Source organism: Cherax quadricarinatus, chromosome 64 (genome assembly GCF_038502225.1).
Source record: "Cherax quadricarinatus isolate ZL_2023a chromosome 64, ASM3850222v1, whole genome shotgun sequence".
Classification (NCBI taxonomy): domain Eukaryota; kingdom Metazoa; phylum Arthropoda; class Malacostraca; order Decapoda; family Parastacidae; genus Cherax; species Cherax quadricarinatus.
In genome coordinates, this window is record NC_091355.1 from 10445025 (window position 1) to 10465402 (window position 20378).

The 20378-nt window shown below is 39.1% G+C and overlaps 1 protein-coding gene across 3 annotated transcripts in view; it reads right to left on the reverse strand.

Moving 5' to 3' along the window:
- Gdap2 (ganglioside induced differentiation associated protein 2) overlaps positions 1–20378 on the reverse strand; it is a 190374-nt gene that overhangs the window by 16901 nt on the left and 153095 nt on the right. For 2 of the 3 annotated variants that reach the window (XM_070098760.1, XM_070098759.1), the window contains exons 9-12: positions 14216–14281; positions 11611–11764; positions 10343–10482; positions 5032–5137 (exon numbers count right to left, since the gene is read on the reverse strand). In XM_070098760.1, coding sequence (XP_069954861.1) covers positions 5032–5137; positions 10343–10482; positions 11611–11764; positions 14216–14281 — 466 coding nt within the window. The remainder of the gene's footprint in view (positions 1–5031; positions 5138–10342; positions 10483–11610; positions 11765–14215; positions 14282–20378) is intronic. The other variant, XM_070098761.1, reaches the window with a different exon arrangement.

Consider the following 20378-nt stretch of genomic DNA (forward strand, 5'->3'; position numbering starts at 1 on the left):
GAGAGGGGTGGGATTAAATTATGGGAATCAAATTCTAAATGGGAATTGACACAGTTACTTTTTGCAGATGATACTGTACTTATGGGAGATTCTAAAGAAAAATTGCAAAGGTTAGTGGATGAGTTTGAGAATGTGTGTAAAGGTAGAAAGTTGAAAGTGAACATAGAAAAGAGTAAGGTGATGAGGGTATCAAATGATTTAGATAAAGAAAAATTGGATATCAAATTGGGGAGGAGGAGTATGGAAGAAGTGAATGTTTTCAGATACTTGGGAGTTGACGTGTCGGCGGATGGATTTATGAAGGATGAGGTTAATCATAGAATTGATGAGGGAAAAAAGGTGAGTGGTGCGTTGAGGTATATGTGGAGTCAAAAAACGTTATCTATGGAGGCAAAGAAGGGAATGTATGAAAGTATAGTAGTACCAACACTCTTATATGGATGTGAAGCTTGGGTGGTAAATGCAGCAGCGAGGAGACGGTTGGAGGCAGTGGAGATGTCCTGTCTAAGGGCAATGTGTGGTGTAAATATTATGCAGAAAATTCGGAGTGTGGAAATTAGAAGAAGGTGTGGAGTTAATAAAAGCATTAGTCAGAGGGCAGAAGAGGGGTTGTTGAGGTGGTTTGGTCATTCAGAGAGAATGGATCAAAGTAGAATGACATGGAAAGCATATAAATCTATAGGGGAAGGAAAGAGGGGTAGGGGTCGTCCTCGAAAGGGTTGGAAAGAGGGGGTAAAGGAGGTTTTGTGGGCGAGGGGCTTGGACTTCCAGCAAGCGTGCATGAGCGTGTTAGATAGGAGTGAATGGAGACGAATGATACTTGGGACCTGATGATCTGTTGGAGTGTGAGCAGGGTAATATTTAGTGAAGGGATTCAGGGAAACCGGTTATTTTCATATAGTCGGACTTGAGTCCTGGAAATGGGAAGTACAATGCCTGCACTTTAAAGGAGGGGTTTGGGATATTGGCAGTGTGGAGGGATATGTTGTGTATCTTTATATGTGTATGCTTCTAGACTGTTGTATTCTGAGCACCTCTGCAAAAACAGTGATAATGTGCGAGTGTGGTGAAAGTGTTGAATGATGATGAAAGTATTTTCTTTTTGGGGATTTTCTTTCTTTTTTGGGTCACCCTGCCTCGGTGGGAGACGGCCGACTTGTTGAAAAAAAAAAAAAAAAAAAAAAAAAATTCAGGGAAAAATTGCAAAGGTTAGTGGATGAATTTGGGAATGTGTGTAAAGGTAGAAAGTTGAAAGTGAACATAGAAAAGAGTAAGGTGATGAGGGTGTCAAATGATTTAGATAAAGAAAAATTGGATATCAAATTGGGGAGGAGGAGTATGGAAGAAGTGAATGTTTTCAGATACTTGGGAGTTGACGTGTCGGCGGATGGATTTATGAAGGATGAGGTTAATCATAGAATTGATGAGGGAAAAAAGGTGAGTGGTGCATTGAGGTATATGTGGAGTCAAAAAACGTTATCTATGGAGGCAAAGAAGGGAATGTATGAAAGTATAGTAGTACCAACACTCTTATATGGGTGTGAAGCTTGGGTGGTAAATGCAGCAGCGAGGAGACGGTTGGAGGCAGTGGAGATGTCCTGTTTAAGGGCAATGTGTGGTGTAAATATTATGCAGAAAATTCGGAGTGTGGAAATTAGGAGAAGGTGTGGAGTTAATAAAAGTATTAGTCAGAGGGCAGAAGAGGGGTTGTTGAGGTGGTTTGGTCATTTAGAGAGAATGGATCAAAGTAGAATGACATGGAAAGCATATAAATCTATAGGGGAAGGAAGGCGGGGTAGGGGTCGTCCTCGAAAGGGTTGGAGAGAGGGGGTAAAGGAGGTTTTGTGGGCAAGGGGCTTGGACTTCCAGCAAGCGTGCGTGAGCGTGTTAGATAGGAGTGAATGGAGACGAATGGTACTTGGGACCTGACGATCTGTTGGAGTGTGAGCAGGGTAATATTTAGTGAAGGGATTCAGGGAAACCGGTTATTTTCATATAGTCGGACTTGAGTCCTGGAAATGGGAAGTACAATGCCTGCACTTTAAAGGAGGGGTTTGGGATATTGGCAGTTTGGAGGGATATGTTGTGTATCTTTATATGTGTATGCTTCTAGACTGTTGTATTCTGAGCACCTCTGCAAAAACAGTGATAATGTGGGAGTGTGGTGAAAGTGTTGAATGATGATGAAAATATTTTCTTTTTGGGGATTTTCTTTCTTTTTTTTTGGGTCACCCTGCCTCGGTGGGAGACGGCCGACTTGTTTAAAAAAAAAAAAAAAAAAAAATTCAGGGAAACCGGTTATTTTCATATAGTCGGACTTGAGTCCTGGAAATGGGAAGTACAATGCCTGCACTTTAAAGGAGGGGTTTGGGATATTGGCAGTTTGGAGGGATATGTTGTGTATCTTTATACGTATATGCTTCTAAACTGTTGTATTCTGAGCACCTCTGCAAAAGCAGTGATAATGCGCGAGTGTGGTGAAAGTGTTGAATGATGATGAAAGTATTTTCTTTTTGGGGATTTTCTTTCTTTTTTGGGTCACCCTGCCTTGGTGGGAGACGACCGACTTGTTGAAAAAAAAAAAAAAAAAAAAACATGTATGCGTAGTGTGACCTAAGTGTAAGTAGAAGTAGCAAGACTTACCTGAAATCTTGAATGTTTATGAAACAGAAAAAAGGACACCAGCAATCCTACCATGTAAAACAATTACAGGCCTTCGTTTTACACTCACCTGGCGGCAGGACGGTAGTACCTCCCTGGGCGGCTGCTGTCTACCAACCTACTACCTAGGGTTGAGGTATATGTGGAGACAAAAAACATTATTTATGGAGGCAAAGAAGGGAATGTATGAAAGTATAGTAGTATCAACACTCTTATATGGGTGTGAAGCTTGGGTTGTGAATGCAGCAGTGAGGAGGCGGTTGGAGGCAGTGGAGATGTCCTGTCTAAGGGCAATGTGTGGTGTAAATATTATGCAGAAAATTCGGAGTGTGGAAATTAGGAGAAGGTGTGGAGTTAATAAAAGTATTAGTTAGGGGGTTGAAGAGGGGTTGTTGAGGTGGTTTGGTCATTTAGAGAGAATGGATCAAAGTAGAATGACATGGAGAGCGTATAAATCTGTAGGGGAAGGAAGGCGGGGTAGGGGTCGTCCTTGAAAAGGTTGGAAGGAAGGGGTAAGGGAGGTTTTGTGGGCGAGGGGCTTGAACTTCCAGCAGGCGTGCATGAGCGTGTTCGATAGGAGTGAATGGAGACGAATGGTATTTGGGACCTGACGATCTGTTGGAATGTGAGCAGGGTAATATTTAGTGAAGGGATTCAGGGAAACCGGTTATTTTTAAATAGCCGGACTTGAGTCCTGGAAATGGGAAGTACAATGCCTGCACTCTAAAGGAGGGGTTCGGGATATTAGCAGTTTGGAGGGATATGTTGTGTATCTTTATACGTATATGCTTCTAAACTGTTGTGTTCTGAGCACCTCTGCAAAAACAGTGATTAAGTGTGAGTGAGGTGAAAGTGTTGATGATGAAAGTATTTTCTTTTTGGGGATTTTCTTTCTTTTTGGGTCACCCTGCCTCGGTGGGAAATGGCCGACGTGTTAAAAAAAAAAAAAAAAAAAATCTTTCAACACACCAGCCGTATCCCACCGAGGCGGGGTGGCCCAATAGGAAAAACGAAAGTTATTTATTTATTTATTTATTTTATGTCTTTGCAAACAGTACATTGAGATTTTGTACTTACAATAGTGGGTTGCAATGCAAAGAGAGCCTCTATTATGCCTAGGCATTATGGGGCAACTTAACATTATTGGCTTACAGGCTACTTAACACTAAGGATTATATCATAGTTGTACAGTAGGACAGTAATTATTTCATAGTTGTACAGTAGATTATTAATTATAAATGAATCAAAATTTGTATAAGACAAAAGATCTATTCATATATTCAAAAATACTTTTTGTGAAAACAATGATTCAATTATATTCCTGTCAACAATGGATAAAAGGTTCAAAGTGATTGTTGAAGTTATGATGTGGGAGTACATAAGTATGTGTGTACTGAGTATTTAGCATTTAGTCTAGGGTGATTAAGTGGCTTTTGAGAAGAGTCTTTGATTTTCAGACTAGGCTACTTTAATATCTTCTGGCAATGAATTCCATATTTTGGGGCCCTTTATGTGCATAAAGTTTTTACACAGTGTGATATGGACACGAGGTATATCAAAAAGAGATCTGTGTCTTGTGTTGTGGTCATGTGTCCTGTTTAGGTTGGTGAGGAGAAGTTTGAGTGGAGGGTTTACATTTGCGTGTATTTTTCCGTGTATGTAGTAGTCACATGAATAAGTATGGATGTTCTTAATGGTGAGCAGATTCAGACTTTTAGTAATACATACACAGGAGAAGGGGTTACTACCCCCTTGCTTCCGGCATTTTAGTCACCTCTTACAACACGCATGGCTTATGGAGGAAGAATTCTGTTCCACTTCCCCATGGAGGTAAGAAGAAATAAACAAGAACAAGAACTAGAAAGAAAATAGAAGAAAACCCAGAGGGGTGTGTATATATATGCTTGTACATGTATGTGGAGTGTGACCTAAGTAAGTAGAAGTAGCAAGACGTACCTGAAATCTTGCATGTGTATGAGACAAAAAAAAGACACCAGCAATCCTACCATCATGTAAGACAATTACAGGCTTTCGTTTTACACTCACTACTCACTTGGCAGGACTATAGTACCTCCCTGGGCGGTTGCTGTCTACCAACCTACTACCTAGGATATATATATATACATACACATAATGCTTATGCTTAAGTTACATATATGATGTGCTTCTTCTACTTTAAATTGCCAAAATATTGGTCATAAGATTTAAAAAAAAAAAACTTACATGATAAGGAACAGTCTCAGATGGATGATCAGTGCATCAAAGTTAACTTAAAACAATCAAATTAATTTGATTTCTGAACTGGTTAAAAAGTTAAATTTTGTTGGCTAGTGTTATTACCAACAATCATGAATATAAGGTTTAGCTAACCTTATGCTTGATCTGTGGTGCCATGAAAGTTGTGAACCACCACGTCATTATCTTCGTCCACAAGGTGGGGTGCACGATGTAGAAAGCCTTTAAATTCTTCTTGTATCTAGGACATGAAAATATTGTTACTAAAAAAAATAATTAAATTATTGTACATTGCATATTGAAGTATTTGGATGTTATTTGAGAATATTAAATCATCCTTTTTATCCCTTTTATCTGGTAAGCAATATTAAGCAAAATTATTTTCCTAAATGTCCTGTCTCAAAATAAATACTGGTAAAAACTATGCTGTAGTTTCATTTCACAATGTCACTCCAAACAGCAAATATCCCAAACCCCTCCTTTAAAGTTCAGGCATTGTACTTCCCATCTCCAGGACTCAAGTCTGGCTAACAGGTTTCCCTGAATCCCTTCACAAAATACTGTATTACCCTGCTCATACTCCAACAGCTCATCAAGTCCCAAAAACCATTCGTTTCCACTCACTCCTTTCTAACATGCTCACACATGCCTGCTGTATGTCTAAGCTCTTGGCACACAAAACCTCTTTTACCCCCTCCCTCCATTCTCTTATAACACTGATAAAAAAGCACTACACATGAACAGGTTCAAGAGAGCCAAATGACAAAGAGGAGTGTGAAGGGGTAGTACTTACAGCAAGTGGGAAAGAAAAAGGAAAAAAAAAAATCATAGCCAATGAAGACTGTTTTGTGTAGGGATTCAGAGAATCTGAAACAAGGGAAATATGCCTATGGTGACAATTTTCAAATCACTTGTGGTCTCTTATTTGGAATACTGCTCATTGTTGTAGATGAATGGTTAGAGAACCGACACGTTGATAAATTAGACACATGTGCAACTCTTGGGTATTGAGGAAACGTTTCACTGCACAGTGACTTCATCGGTCCATACAGAGGAGAATGTTAAAGAACAGGAGGAGTTTGAGGTAATCAATCCCTCAGCCTTGAGTCGATGTGGTCAGTCCATCAATCTTGAAAAAAATACAGCATATCTGTGGAGAAGTAGCTTATATACCATAGGCAGGAGAGGTGCAGCAGTCGTAGGTGGTATCACATTTGACCAATGTGGAAGTAGGTCGTGCTCAAGGGTTAGACAAGTGAAGAATTCCCAAGTATTAAGATCCCAAAAAGTTGCAGTGTCAGACAATCCTGTCTGACATTGCAACTTCTTGGGATCTTAATACTTGGGAATTCTTCGCTTGCCTAACCCTTGGGCATGACCTACTTCCACATTGGTCAAATGTGATACCACCTACGACTGCTGTACCTCTCCTGCCTATGGTACATAAGCTACTTCTCCGCAGATATGCTGTATTTTTTTCAAGATTGATGGACTGACCACATCGACTCAAGGCTGAGGGACTGATTACCTCAAACCCCTCCTGTTCTTTGCCATTCTCCTTTGTATGGACTGATGAAGCCACTGTGTGGCAAAACATTTCCTCAATAAAGATACCCAAGAGTTGCACATGTGTCTAATTTATCAACTGCTCATTGCTGATGGCCCCATTCAGGGAAGGAGAGATATCAGAGTTGGAACAGATACAGAGATCATTTATGGCCCACACAGAGCCAATAAAGTATTTAAATTACAGGGAATGCTTTAAAGTCCTAAATATATACTCACTGAAGCAGAGGAGAGATACATACATAAAATATACCTGAAACATACTTGATGGGCCTGGTCCCAAATCTGCAAGTTGCCATAATATCTTGGAGTGAGAGATATGGAAGTGCAAAATAAACCCGGTGAAAAGCAGGGGCACCTTGGACACAATAGGAAATACTGTATTAATGTCCATGGCCTAGACTATTCAACATCTTACCAGAAGAGATCACTTCTGGGACATGTGCAGAAGTTTTAAAGAGGAAACTGGACAAGTATCTTCACCAAGTGCCAGATCAACCAGGCTGTGATGGATATGTGAACCAGTGGGCTGCCAGCAGCAGCAGCCTGGTTGACCAGGCAAGCACCAGATGAGCCTGGCCCAAGACCAGGCTCTGGAAGTAGAAAAAATCTTGGAACTCATCAAAGCTAAGACCACAGCAGTGAGAACCTCTGGGTGTTGAAAAAGAAAACAAAATAAACCCCTAAATTGTCGTATCTGAGTGCCTCTGGCAAGACAGTGATTAATGGTGAAAGTTTCTTTTACGGGTCACCCTTCCTCAGTAGGAGATGGCCAACATGTTTAAAAAAAAAAAAATTATGTATGCAACAGTACTTGCAGCAAAGAGTGTGCTGACAGATTCATATACAATGTTAGAGTCATATATACAATGTTAGAGTGCTGTATCAGCATTTATTAAGCTTATACTTGCTTATAAAGTATACTCTCCCAAAGAATTTTATCAAATTATTCACAAAAAATTTAATGGAGCCCATATTATCAGAGATACCAATACTCATTTCTGAAGGCTATCTTGTGCTTATTTTATTGTTTGTTCATGATAGAAATATACCTAGATGGATGAATCCTATTAGAATCAGCTAGTTAAGTTACTAGCACACTGACCTGTGAGTTTTAGGGCTTCCCTGTCATGGATTTCAACCCTATCTGCTCTACGATTTGTTTCCGATCTTATTACAATTACGTGAATCATAATAATTCTTTTTTAACAAGTCGGCTGTCTCCCACTGAGGCAGGGTGGCTCAAAAAGAAAGAAAATCCCCAAAAAGAAAACACTTCCATCATCATTCAACACTTTCACCTCACTCGCATATCACTGTTTTTGCAGAGGTGCTCAGAATACAACAGTTTAGAAGTATATACGCATAAAGATACACAACATATCCCTCCAAACTGCCAATATCCCAAAGCCCCTCCTTTAAAGTGCAGGCACTGTACTTCCCATTTCCAGGACTCAAGTCCGGCTATATAAAAATAACCAGTTTCCCTGAATCCCTTCACTAAATATTACCCTGCTCACACTCCAACAGCTCTTCAGGTCCCAAATACCATTCGTCTCCATTCACTCCTATCTAACACGCTCATGCACGCCTGCTGGAAGTCCAAGCCCCTCGCCCACAAAACCTCCCTTACTCCTTCCTTCCAACCTTTTTGAGGACGACCCCTACCCCGCCTTCCTTCCCCTACAGATTTATACGCTCTCCATGTCGTTCTACTTTGAGCCATTCTCTCTAAATGACCAAACCACCTCAACAACCCCTCTTCAGCCCTCTGACATACATTTATTAACTCCACACCTTCTCCTAATTTCCACACCAAATTTTCTGCATAATATTTACACCACACATTACCCTTAGACAGGACATCTCCACTGCCTCCAACCGCCTCCTCGCTGCAGCATTTACAACCCAAGCTTCACACCCATATAAGAGTGTTGGTACCATGATACTTTCATATATTCCCTTCTTTGCCTCCATAGATAACTTTTTTTGTCTCCACATATACCTCAATGCACCACTCGCCTTTTTTCCCTAATCAATTCTAAGATTAACCTCATCCTTCACAAATCCATCCGCTGATACGTCAACTCCCAAATATCTGAAAACATTCACTTCTTCCATACTCCTCTTCCCCAATTTGATATCCAATTTCTCTTTATCTAAATCATTTGATACCCTCATCACCTTACTCTTTTCTATGTTCACTTTCAACTTTCTACCTTTACACACACTCCCAAATTCATCCACTAACCTCTGCAATTTTTCTTCAGAATCACCCATAAGCACAGTAACATCAGCAAAAAGTAACTGTCAATTCCCATTTTGTATTTGATTCTCCATAATTTAATCCCACCCCTCTCTTGAACACCCTACCATTTATTTCTTTTACAACCCCATCTATAAATATATTAAGCAACCATAATAAATATATTATGTAAAAAATTTAGGATCATATACAGTGGAACCTCAGTTCTCATATACCCTAGTTTGTATGTAAAACTATAGTTATTCTCTATAAAATGTATTTTTTGTTAATATTTCCCATAAGAAATAATGTAAATCCATGTAATCCATTCCAGACACCCAAAAATCTTAACAAAAAATACATTTTATAGAGAATAACTATAGTTTTACATACAAACTAGGGCATATGAAAACTGAGGTTCCACTGTATATGCCTTATCCCAGGTGTACATCTTACTCCCATAGGTCAGTGTTAGTATCAATATACTTCTTTCTTTCAACGTACCAGCCGTATCCCTCTGAGGTGGGGTGGCCCAAAAGGAAAAACGAAAGTTTCTCCTTTCAAATTTAGTAATATATACAGGAGAAGGGGTTACTAGCCCCTTGCTCCCTATCAATATACTATCAATTCTTAAGTTCCTAACATATTTTTCATTATCCTTCATTGATTCTTAACCTTGAAGGAAGGGGGTTCAGTCCCTCAGTTAAAGGACTGGACACCTTCCATGAAGGCAAATTAAAGGGCTGAACACTTCAAAATTACATCCACACCTTTTTCACCATATCAAGTATAAAAGATGTTTTTACATCAGATTGGAAAAGCCTACTGTAAAGGTGAAATAAAGATAACCAGATGTCTTATTCATCATCATGAGAGAATTGGAAGAGAACTATGATGAAGCCAAAGAGATAAGTGTGGCCGAATTGTATGAAGCCAAGCCAGGTGTGACGAAGAAAAGGTTACAAAAGACAGAATGTTTCCAAATTATCTAAAGGAAGACCTACGTAGTCCAGATGAACATGCGTAGTCCAGAAGAACATTTGAATAATGGCACCGGAGTGCCACAGGGTTTCCTTCCCCACTCACCAAAATGGTCATTGCACTTACCTTATTTTGATGGTAGCAACCTTAGTGATAGCAGGTTAATACACATAACATGAGCTGCAAAGGAAGGTAGGAACACCATACAAGAGCTCTAATGCAAAAAGGACAAAGCCCATGGGCTAGGGAGGTACCATTGCAATATATTATTGGTTAAGAAAACCCAAGAGCTGAAGTTCTAGCCTCATTACCAAGCAAGTACATGAATGCATGAAGGAACACACACATTCACTCTTGTAGCATCCTTTAAATTAAAATGTAATAATGTTCAATTCATCTAGACCTAGTCTATGCTAAGTATTAGAACAGTAGCAGGACCTAGACCCCTCCATATTCCATGATCCTAGACCCCTCTACATTCCATGGTCCTAGACCTCTATATATTCTATGATCCTAGACCTCTCTATATTCCATGGTCCTATTTTTTTTTTTTTTTTTTTTTTTTTTTTTTTTTTTTTTTTAGTTTTTTTAGTTTTTCCTTCCACTTTGCTAGGAACACATTCTTGAGGGTCCAAAGAAAACACTGCAACTCACTTGTATTCGAGAGCTTCATAAATTTGTCTGATCCAGGAGAGAGAGGGATGGTTCTCTGTTCCAGTGATGGTATGGAAGTAGAGCACAACATAATCTCCTTTGACCAGTGGATCCAGTAAATAGATGAGGTACAAAAGAGCCTGCGAATAGTAAGTACAATATAGCTTCACTGAGTTAAGATACGGGCATATAAGACACATTAAGTGAAATGAACCACCATTACATAGAAATACTAAACTATCTCTTATTTTGGAATTCTCACTTAGAATTTGCCCAAATTCAGAGTCAGAATTTTAAATTTGGAATGATCTCTGCAATCTGGAATTTTCTACACTGAATGTTCTGAACTATTTTGAGCCAAAATATTACCTAATTACACAATTATATATTGGATGAATGCAATATTACAATTCAATATTGTACATGATTCTCTTGACAAATTCTAGTACTTAACACTAATAACTTTCTGTTCTCCAGATATTTTATCCACTTCAATCATTTCCTCAAGTATTTTGACACAATACCTGCAACCAGTTTTGAGGGGTTTTCTAGCCTTGTAGCATGTCCTGAGGCCAGTCTTTCCTTCTGACAGAGATGGACCTATAGTTTAATGGGTCTTCCATATCACCTCTCAAGTATTTGCATATGATCAACTATTTATGATTATCTATTTGTAGTTACAGAAACAGAGCTAAGCTCATGGTGCCCCATCTTTAGTATTCAGTCAATCAAAGTTTCTTAAAGTTCCCAAAGGTTGTAGAACTCACTGCTCTCTCTATTGTTAGCAAAGAAGAGCTTTGTAGTGCTTGCAGATTCTTAAAGATAATAAACACATTTCAACACAAAGGTGAAAAGCACTAAAAGCAAAAGTCTCAGACAGACCTTGTATCCAACAGCAGTGAAAGGAAAGACATTAGCATCAACATGTACTTACCAGAATTAAAAAAATTATTCAGAATACATTAGTGAAGAAATCCACTGAAGAAAAAATGCACTGCAGGAAAATCTTTTATTGGAACATTGTTATATGCATAACAAAAGTAATCTCAATAAAATCTTCTTTTGCAAAGTGCATTTTCTTACTATTGTTGACATTGTCATTTAAATAAACACACACACAGTGCACACCTGTGGGCACACACACACACACACACACACACACACACACACACACACACACACACACACACACACAGGAGCTGTGAATTGACCCCTGCAACCACAACTAGGCTGGTACACACCCCAATAGAAAAACTGAAGCAACACACCTTATCTAAATTTATTTCATTGAATTTAAACCATTTGCCAATGAAGATTATCACAGGTCGACCAAATTTGTCAACACCACACTGGTAGAGACAGCCAATCCCAGAAACCTCACTCAGATCCTCATTTTTAGCACGGCGTAACAAACGCTCATACCTGTCAATGCAGATGGGGAAAATAAACTAGTTACACCACAATGCAGTATATGACAAAAAATTCCCTACAAAGGAGAGGGACACACTAAAATGAATGGAACTAATAAACAATCTTAATATAAAACTGTTTTTTCATCAAAACTTATGTTTTGCTGATTATGCTCTGGGATGTACTGGTACAGTATTAGTATATTTGTGATATTTACAGAGCACTTTGACTGTATAGGTTGCTCAGCACTTGGACAAATAAAACAGCAATATACAACACACAATAAAAACAGGATAAAACCAACAAACCATAAAAGCCACAGACATGAATAAAGTGCACAATACAACTAGAATATGCTGAGACAGTCTTAGGAAGTGCTGTAGATTGTCTTCAGAAGTGGTTCAAGTATTCTGGGATGTGCTGGGATTATGAAGAACGCTAAAGGTAAGAATCGAGACAAGTGCTAAGATCTGAAAGTTATGAAAGTAAGAGTATGAAGAAATTAAAGGACCAACAAAGGAGTATGTAATTTAATGACAAAAATGGCATGTTCCACTGAATGGCATTCCTTGGCATAATTAAAAGTTGTGTGGAATTGTAGGATTGCCAACAAATATGGTAAAAACTATTTAAGAAGACTTATATGTAAAGAAAACGTTTCACTCACTGAAGAACTTTTTAAAGTCAAGTCTGATGTTGTCATTAAAGAAAAATTAGCTCTGCAAATGGTTGGTTTTTACTATAGCTAAAGTTCCTCATGTGTAAATTAAAGTTAGTAGAAAAAGTGACTGTTGTAACTGCATGTTTTGGATAAAATACAATAGGTAAAGTTCAAGAGTATTTTCTGGAAGGGAAGGAGCAGTGAGAATCAGTGAGTGTATTGACTGATTAGTTTTAAAAATTTGCCAAGCGCTAAGATCTGACATCATTCGGAACTCTTAAATTTAAAAACATTAAGATTAATACACAACTAAAAACACACATGAATTAAATTAGGTCCTTATAATGTTGAAAGAATGAAATACTGTACATTAAAACCATATACCACATATACCACAGTAAGTATCTGAAAGACTTAAAAGTTTGGACACAAGATTAATTAAAGTGACCATCAATAGCACACAAGTTACACAAATAACAGTGATCATTTGTGTAATATAAATTCACTTGCTAAACAAAGATAAAAAAAAAAGCCTCATTTAGTACTAAATGAGGATCTACTGTATATATAGGAAAAAAATTCTTTGGCAACCACATGTATCCCACTTATTAACCAATTGGTGGTGGCTTAGCAATTTAAAAATAATACAAAACCTTCACCTATCTTTGCTTTACTAAAAAAAAAATTACATCAAATGATTACATACCAAAACAAATATTTTTGATAATAAAAATAACGATAAACTTCACTAAACCTAACAAAAAAAATCATAAAAACATTTCGAACAAAAAAAAAAAAAGAATTCATAACACATTTTGATTTGAAAAACACATTTCTGCATAAAGGACCCTGGGATATCTGCCTAGAATACAGTATGTCCCACCTCATTCACACAAATACTTACCTCTGAGACTCATTAAAGCCCAGTGTGAGCACTGTACTCTGCATAGGGCATGGCAATGCTTCCTTGTTGTGACTGGCACCAGCTGGGACCCCTGCAATGCTCAGGAGACCCAGTTGGCAACCAAAAGAGCTGGGGAAGGCAGCAGATAATGTGAGGAGACACCTCCTGGGTGCATCTTATGCAGAAATGCATTTTTAAATTAGAACATGTTATTAACTATGTAGTGGGAGCCCTGGAAAGCACATGCTGAACCATGCCAATGCCACCAAAGAATGAAGATGGCTGCTGAACAGTGGCATAATTCCAGGGAGGCTCATCACAATGACTAACCAAGCCAGTGTGAAGGCAGATTTAACCGGACTGCTGACAAGTGCGTTGACAGGCACATCAAAAGGATCTCTGAACATGGTCCTGAGCATAGGCTGCACCAAAAAAGAAGCTGGCCTCGATAACAGCTTACGAGTCGGAGCATCCCTGACATTACTTACACACCATGCACAAGAATAAGCAATGGCAGGCAAGCTTCAAGCAGTCACAGGCATAGACCCCCTAAACTCATGTAGATGACACACCAAAAATAGTCCAGAGTTTAATCTCACCAAGACGAGGCCTTCCCCTATCCAGCCTCAAAGGCAAAGGAACTCGGATATTTATACCAGAAGAAGCACGCCACCATGACAGAGAGCCATACAGGCCCTGGCAGAGAAATTCAGACCACAAGAATAAGAACCTGATTGCACCAGATTCGATGCTCTAAAGAGAGCATGAACCTCACAGAGGAGCCTGGTGTAATGTCCCAGGGCAGGCCTAGAGCTTTAGGAAAACCCTCCTACTGTATGACATGCATCCAGGTAATACACTCCAACGGTAAGAACAAAAACCCCGGAAGAGTACTTACCCATCACCTGTTGGTGTGGTGTGTTGCAAGGCGTTTTCCATCACTGGCTGACTGCCGCTAGAACACCTGCAAAGAGAGGGTGGTTACCTGCTAAACCTTAGGCCAGCTCCAGGCCCTGGCCCTGGGACACAATAGTCCAAATGGAACATGGAAGGAGTCTGATGAAAGGTAACACCTCTGAGCATCATAAGTGACAAACTCCCACATGCAGCTTAGAAAGAACAGAAGGCCTCACCTCAGAACAGCAGAGAGGAAGGCCAGGGAAGGACACTCTGAGAACCAGACAAATCTGGCATGCATACTGCTCAGTAACCCTTGGCAGGTGACCAGAAGCCAACAGGGTAAGGGCTACCAGGCCAAAGATGAAATGTCCCTGGAGTCATGGGAATAATAGGCAAACACTTACCCAAGAAGTGGTAAGGCACAAAGATAAATTGACTAACTCGCATCAACATCATGAAAGAACATAAAAGAGATATGTTCCCTGTATGAGCAGCATAAAAGAAGGAAACACTTAAGAGCCCTGAAGCAGAGGCAGGGAGGGATCATGAACATCTGGCAGAGACAAGGCAGGGTAAGGTGCATTTTCCTCATTGGTTAGAAGGGCACAGCTACCCATGAAGGCCATACCCTAGAAGAACAACAATACCATGTAAAGGAGTGTATCCTCAACATGAAGATATGCATATGGCCCGCAAAACCAGCCCAACTATATACATGGAAATTACTTGAACATCAGTAAAATAAGTCCAATAAAAAGTAGGTGTGTATACTCAATTAGAGAACATTACATCAACATTCATGGTCCAAGACTCTTCAACCTTTTACCAGCAGGTATCAGAAATATTGCTGGAACAAAGGAAGAGGGTTGCAAGAGGAAAGGGGACCTCCAGCTGCAAAAGAAGTGTCAAATCTGCCAGGTTGTGATGGTTATGTAGGTCTGCCAGACACTAGCAGCAACAGCCTGGCTGACTATGCAATCATCAAGGAAGAGAAGACCAAGACCAGGCTTCAGGAATATAAGAGCACTCAAAACCAGTCGCAGGTATGTCAGACGAATGAGATAAGAGATCCAGCAGATCATGGAGATACCTGCAAAGATGTGAGAGAAGTAGATGGTTGTATTTGCAAAAGGGACACAAGATCTTCTCTGTGGGAAGAGAAGGTAACAGTTACCATAGAGCCAGGGCATAGAAGCTGGGCAAGGGCAATGCAACTTGAAAGATGGAGATGAGTAAAGCTGAACTACACATCCAACCTCTGCAGGAAGCACCTCAGAAAGACGAGACAGCCTCTTGTGGTGAATAAAGAAATCTGTCACACAGACTATCTAAAGCACCATCCAGAGATCTGGAGACATGGCCAGTTAAGACAAGCCAGTCATTGAAATGTTGTCCAGAGAGATGAATATTACATGCAAGCAATGAGTACCAGGACTTTGAATTACAGATTGATAGATGTATGCATGAAGACCCATGGTGTTTTCTTGAGCCTTATTAGCAAAGCTGCGAACTGGTAGCTTCAGCTGTCCAAATGGAAGGGGAACAAACTGCTGATGAACTCTCCCACTTGAAATACCCTTGTGAAAAAATTAGTAAATTTGTCATACAAGAATGAGTGAAACCATGAGAGTCACTGATCAAATTATGCTCACTGAGGTGACAGTAGATAGTATACATAATTACTGAGTCTGGAAATCTCATTACTGAGGTCATGCTGACTGGTCAGAGTCTTGAAGCTAAGGGCTTATTTTTTTTAAACAGATATGTCACTGGCCATCTTTCACATTTCTGGCAAAGTAGTCATGTAGTGATAAGAGAGACTAGTAACAGGTTTACAAGGTTCATCTTTGCTTTCTTAAAGAAGCCTTGAAAACAGTTCTTCAGAACAGTGACTTTTTGGTTTCAGTCTGAGAATCATGTTGCTTATAACTGACCTTACTCAGCTTTCATTATATCCAATATTAATTATTATTATTTTCTTGGATTTCTTTTCTCCTGCCAGGAAATAAGTCTGAAGAATGAAAACATTTTTGTTATTAGTTAGCTGCACTGAGGTTAACTGAAATTTTCAGTACTGCTTTGCTAACCATCACTTTCTCAATTCTCTTAACTGTTGTGACAATCTACCAATAATTTATGCTCACTTCCACTCAGTATTCCTCCTCCATGTCCTGTATACCAACATACATAGTAACTTATGTTTATAAAGTGCTAATCAAAAGATCCCAAATGTGCTAAAGTAAGTAAACTCTTAATTTCATCTTAGCCCTGACAAATCACCATAACATCTGCCACTTACTTCCCATTTCCCCATAAAAATATTACAACCATATCCCCAGGATAAAGCAGTTTCTTTAATAATTTTTATATTAAATCAAGCACCTTTTCCTCTTGCATCACCACTTAAAAAATAATTTGCCTATGTTAGCAGGATTGTAAGCACATATTAATACATACCAGGTACCAAGTCCAATCTCTCAAACTTATTCTGTCACACTTACAGATTTTGGGAGAAAGCTCAAGTGTCATCCCCCACTCCCTCCTTCCTACTTTATTTTTTTAGTGCTTCATTTATTCTCTACTATACCTGACCTTACTGCCTTGTATTATTACCTCACTTAACCTGACCTGATCTAGTACATCCTGACTCCACTACACCTACAACCAAACCTAACCTGTTCATTCTACAGTTCCATCGAAACCCAACCTGACATGACCCAATTTTGTGACTATACTACTCCATCCAATCCTAATCTGACTTAAGTCTTCCTCTTTCCATAGCAATCCTCTATTCAAACCCAACATACCCTGATCATAATACTGCTTCATCTAGCTCTGTCACTTATTATCTAGCTCCTTGCCTGGTTTAAACATTTTACCTCAAGTTGTGCATCATTTACGTACATCTAACTTTCCTAATTATTTCCTCTTCACCTCTTGTTTCCTTCAAGATAACTGGATGCTGAAGGGCTCTTGATCTGAGGAGTTGGAGCTGCCCTCTCCTTCACTGAATAAAACCTGATTAAACATTTCCGGTTATCATCCTGGTGCTCTTCAACTTGCAGATCACATACCTGCATTTATTATTTCTTCCCACTTAATTTCCTTTACACTTACTCCTCTAATTTATTATTATCACACCTGCCACACCTCTTTTACATATTAATCAACTAGGGCCCAAACTTACATATACCCAACTTAGAAACACCTGCACTTATGAACATGGCACTAAAAAACATTGATTTGCAGTTAAAAATATAGCAAACATTCAAACCAATTTATAAAAGTTATTTCACAATTACTTTATGGAATGTGTTCATATTCTGTGTATGTTCAATTTACACACATACAGAGAACTTACATTTGTTTGGTAGACTGGTTAAGAAAGAACTCTAGATTTAATATTTATGATTTTAAGGTGGAATTGTAAGTGTTTTTCTCAGTTTTTACAAAATGCAGTGGTAGTTTGTTTTTCTTTTTTTTATGCATGTGTGGAGTATTAAGTTTTTTTTGTTTTTTGTTTTTCTTTTGCACAACAAGGTTAAGAACTGTAAATTAAATAATTATATTGTTTTCCTGGGGTGTGATGGCCACCGCTGCTACTCACATACTGAACACGTCGGTGGTCAACTCCTCCCAATAAAGCAAACACTGATTTCTCTCACGTGATTTTTAGAAAAGTTCTCAGCACACAGTACCTGTACATTTTTTGTAGCTAAATTAGGCTGTTGTCAATAAGAAAAAATATAACCAGTTATTGATATGACGTGACATCAGTAAATGCAACAGATAAGAGTGATAAAATGTTTTAAAGAGTGAACAGAAAACAGACACCCACAGAGTGCACATTACAATAGACAAGTCACAATCACATTTTCATTCCAAAGTCAGTCATACATTTAAAGTTTATTTTCCATAAAATATAGTATACATTATATTCTAGTTTACCATATATGGAAAAGTTCATAATTATGAAATGCATTTTGGCAAAGTGATATACTACTGATGATAAGGAGGATAGACTGTAGTGATTAAGGTGCAGGAGCTCTGCTCATTCACAACACACCCTCTTTTACACAATTACCTTCAACACTACTCACCCCCATCCTTATATCAGACATAGACAGAGATGTAACCCACAGCACCGTATCATCCTTTGCAGACGACATTAGGATCTGCATGAGACTGTCGTCTATTGAGGACGCGGTTAACCTCCAAGAAGATATAAACCAAGTTTTCCAATGGGCAACGTAAAACAATACGATGTTCAGTGAAGATAAATTCCAACTACTCCGTTATGGAAAACTGGAGGAGATAATAACTAGAACTGAGTACAGTGGACCCCCAGTTCACGATGCTATCGGTATCCGATAAATCCGGTAGCCGATGCACTATATCGCCAAAAATTTGCCTCGGTTCCTGTTACAAAACCCGGTATGCGATGCGATTCGTACGAGACGTGTCCATGTGTGGCCTGAACTGCCCCGTGTGTGCCAGTGTTTGCAAGCCAGCCAGTGTGCGCACATCTAAGGATACATTCAGTACATTCCATATTATCCATATTATCACTGTTTTTGGTGCTTGTTTCTGCAAAATAAGTCACCATGGGCCCCAAGAAAGCTTCTAGTGCCAACCCTGTGGTAAAAAGGGAGAGAATTAGTATGGAAATTAAGAAAGATTTTGAAGGGTTTGGGGCTAACCCTGAGAAGCCTATGCCAGTTGTGGACTCCATTGTGCCTACTTCAAAAATTAAGGAAATGTGTGCAAAGTGGATTGAACTGCACACCTTAATTGGATGAAAATCACCCTAACACAGCTATTGCAAGCCATGCTGGTGACTATTACAATGACAATGTTATGGCCCATTTTAGACAAATCTTAAAGGAACGGCAACAGAGGTCCAGTGACTCTCAAGCTGGTCCTAGTAGCATTAAAAGAAGAAGGGAAGTAACCCCGGAAAAGGACTTGCTACCTCAACTCCTAATGGTAAGGGGATTCCCCTTCTAAACAGTAACAACTTCGACACTCTCCCCTCCTCCCATCCCATCAATCATCACCAGATCTTCATTAAATGTAAGTGTCAATTATTCTATTGCTATTATTCTATTGTTATTGTTGTTATTGTAATTATTCTATTGTATTAAACTTAATATTTCATGTGGTAAAAGTTTTTTTTTTCATACTTTTGGGTGTCTTGCACAGATTAATTTGATTTCCATTATTTCTTATGGTTAAAATTGATTCGCTTTCCGATAATTTTGGTTTACGATGAGCTCTCAAGAACGGATTAATGTCGCGAACCGGGGGTCCACTGTATACTACAAACTCAGATCATACAATAGAGCGGAAAAAGTAATGTGAGGGACTCAGGAGTGGTAATGTCTGAGGATCTCACTTTCAAGGATCATAACAGTGCTACGATCACAACTGCAAAGAAAATGATAGGATGGATAATGAGAATGTTCAGAACGAGAGATGCCAAGCCAATGATGATCCTTTTCAAATCACAATACGTATTATTTTTTTTTTTTTTATCACACTAGCCGATTCCCACCAAGGCAGGGTGGCCCGGAAAAGAAAAACTTTCACCATCATTCACTCCATCACTGTCTTGCCAGAAGGGTGCTTTACACTACAGTTTTTAAACTGTTAATGTTGCAGTTTAAAAACTGTAGTGTAAAGCACCCTTCTGGCAAGACAGTGATGGAGTGAATGATGGTGAAAGTTTTTCTTTTTCGGCCCACCCTGCCTTGGTGGGAATCGGCCAGTGTGATGATAAAAAAAAAATAATATTGTTCTCTCTAGGCTGGAATACTGCTGTACCTTAACATCTCTCTTCAAAGCAGGTGAAACTGCAGATGTGGAGTGTACAGAGAACCTTTACTGCACATATAAGTTCTATCAAACACCTAAACTACTGGGAACGCTTGGAAGCACTTGATTTGTACTCGCTGCAATGCAGAAAAGTGAGATATACCATAATCTACACTTGGAAAATCTTAGAAATAATGGTCCTGAATCTGCACACAGAAATCACTCCCTATGAAAGTAAAAGACTAGGCAGGCAGTGCAAAACATCCCCAATGAAAAGTAGGGGCACCATTGGTACACTAAGAGAGCACACCATAAGTGTCCGGGGCCCAAGACTGTTCAACAGCCTC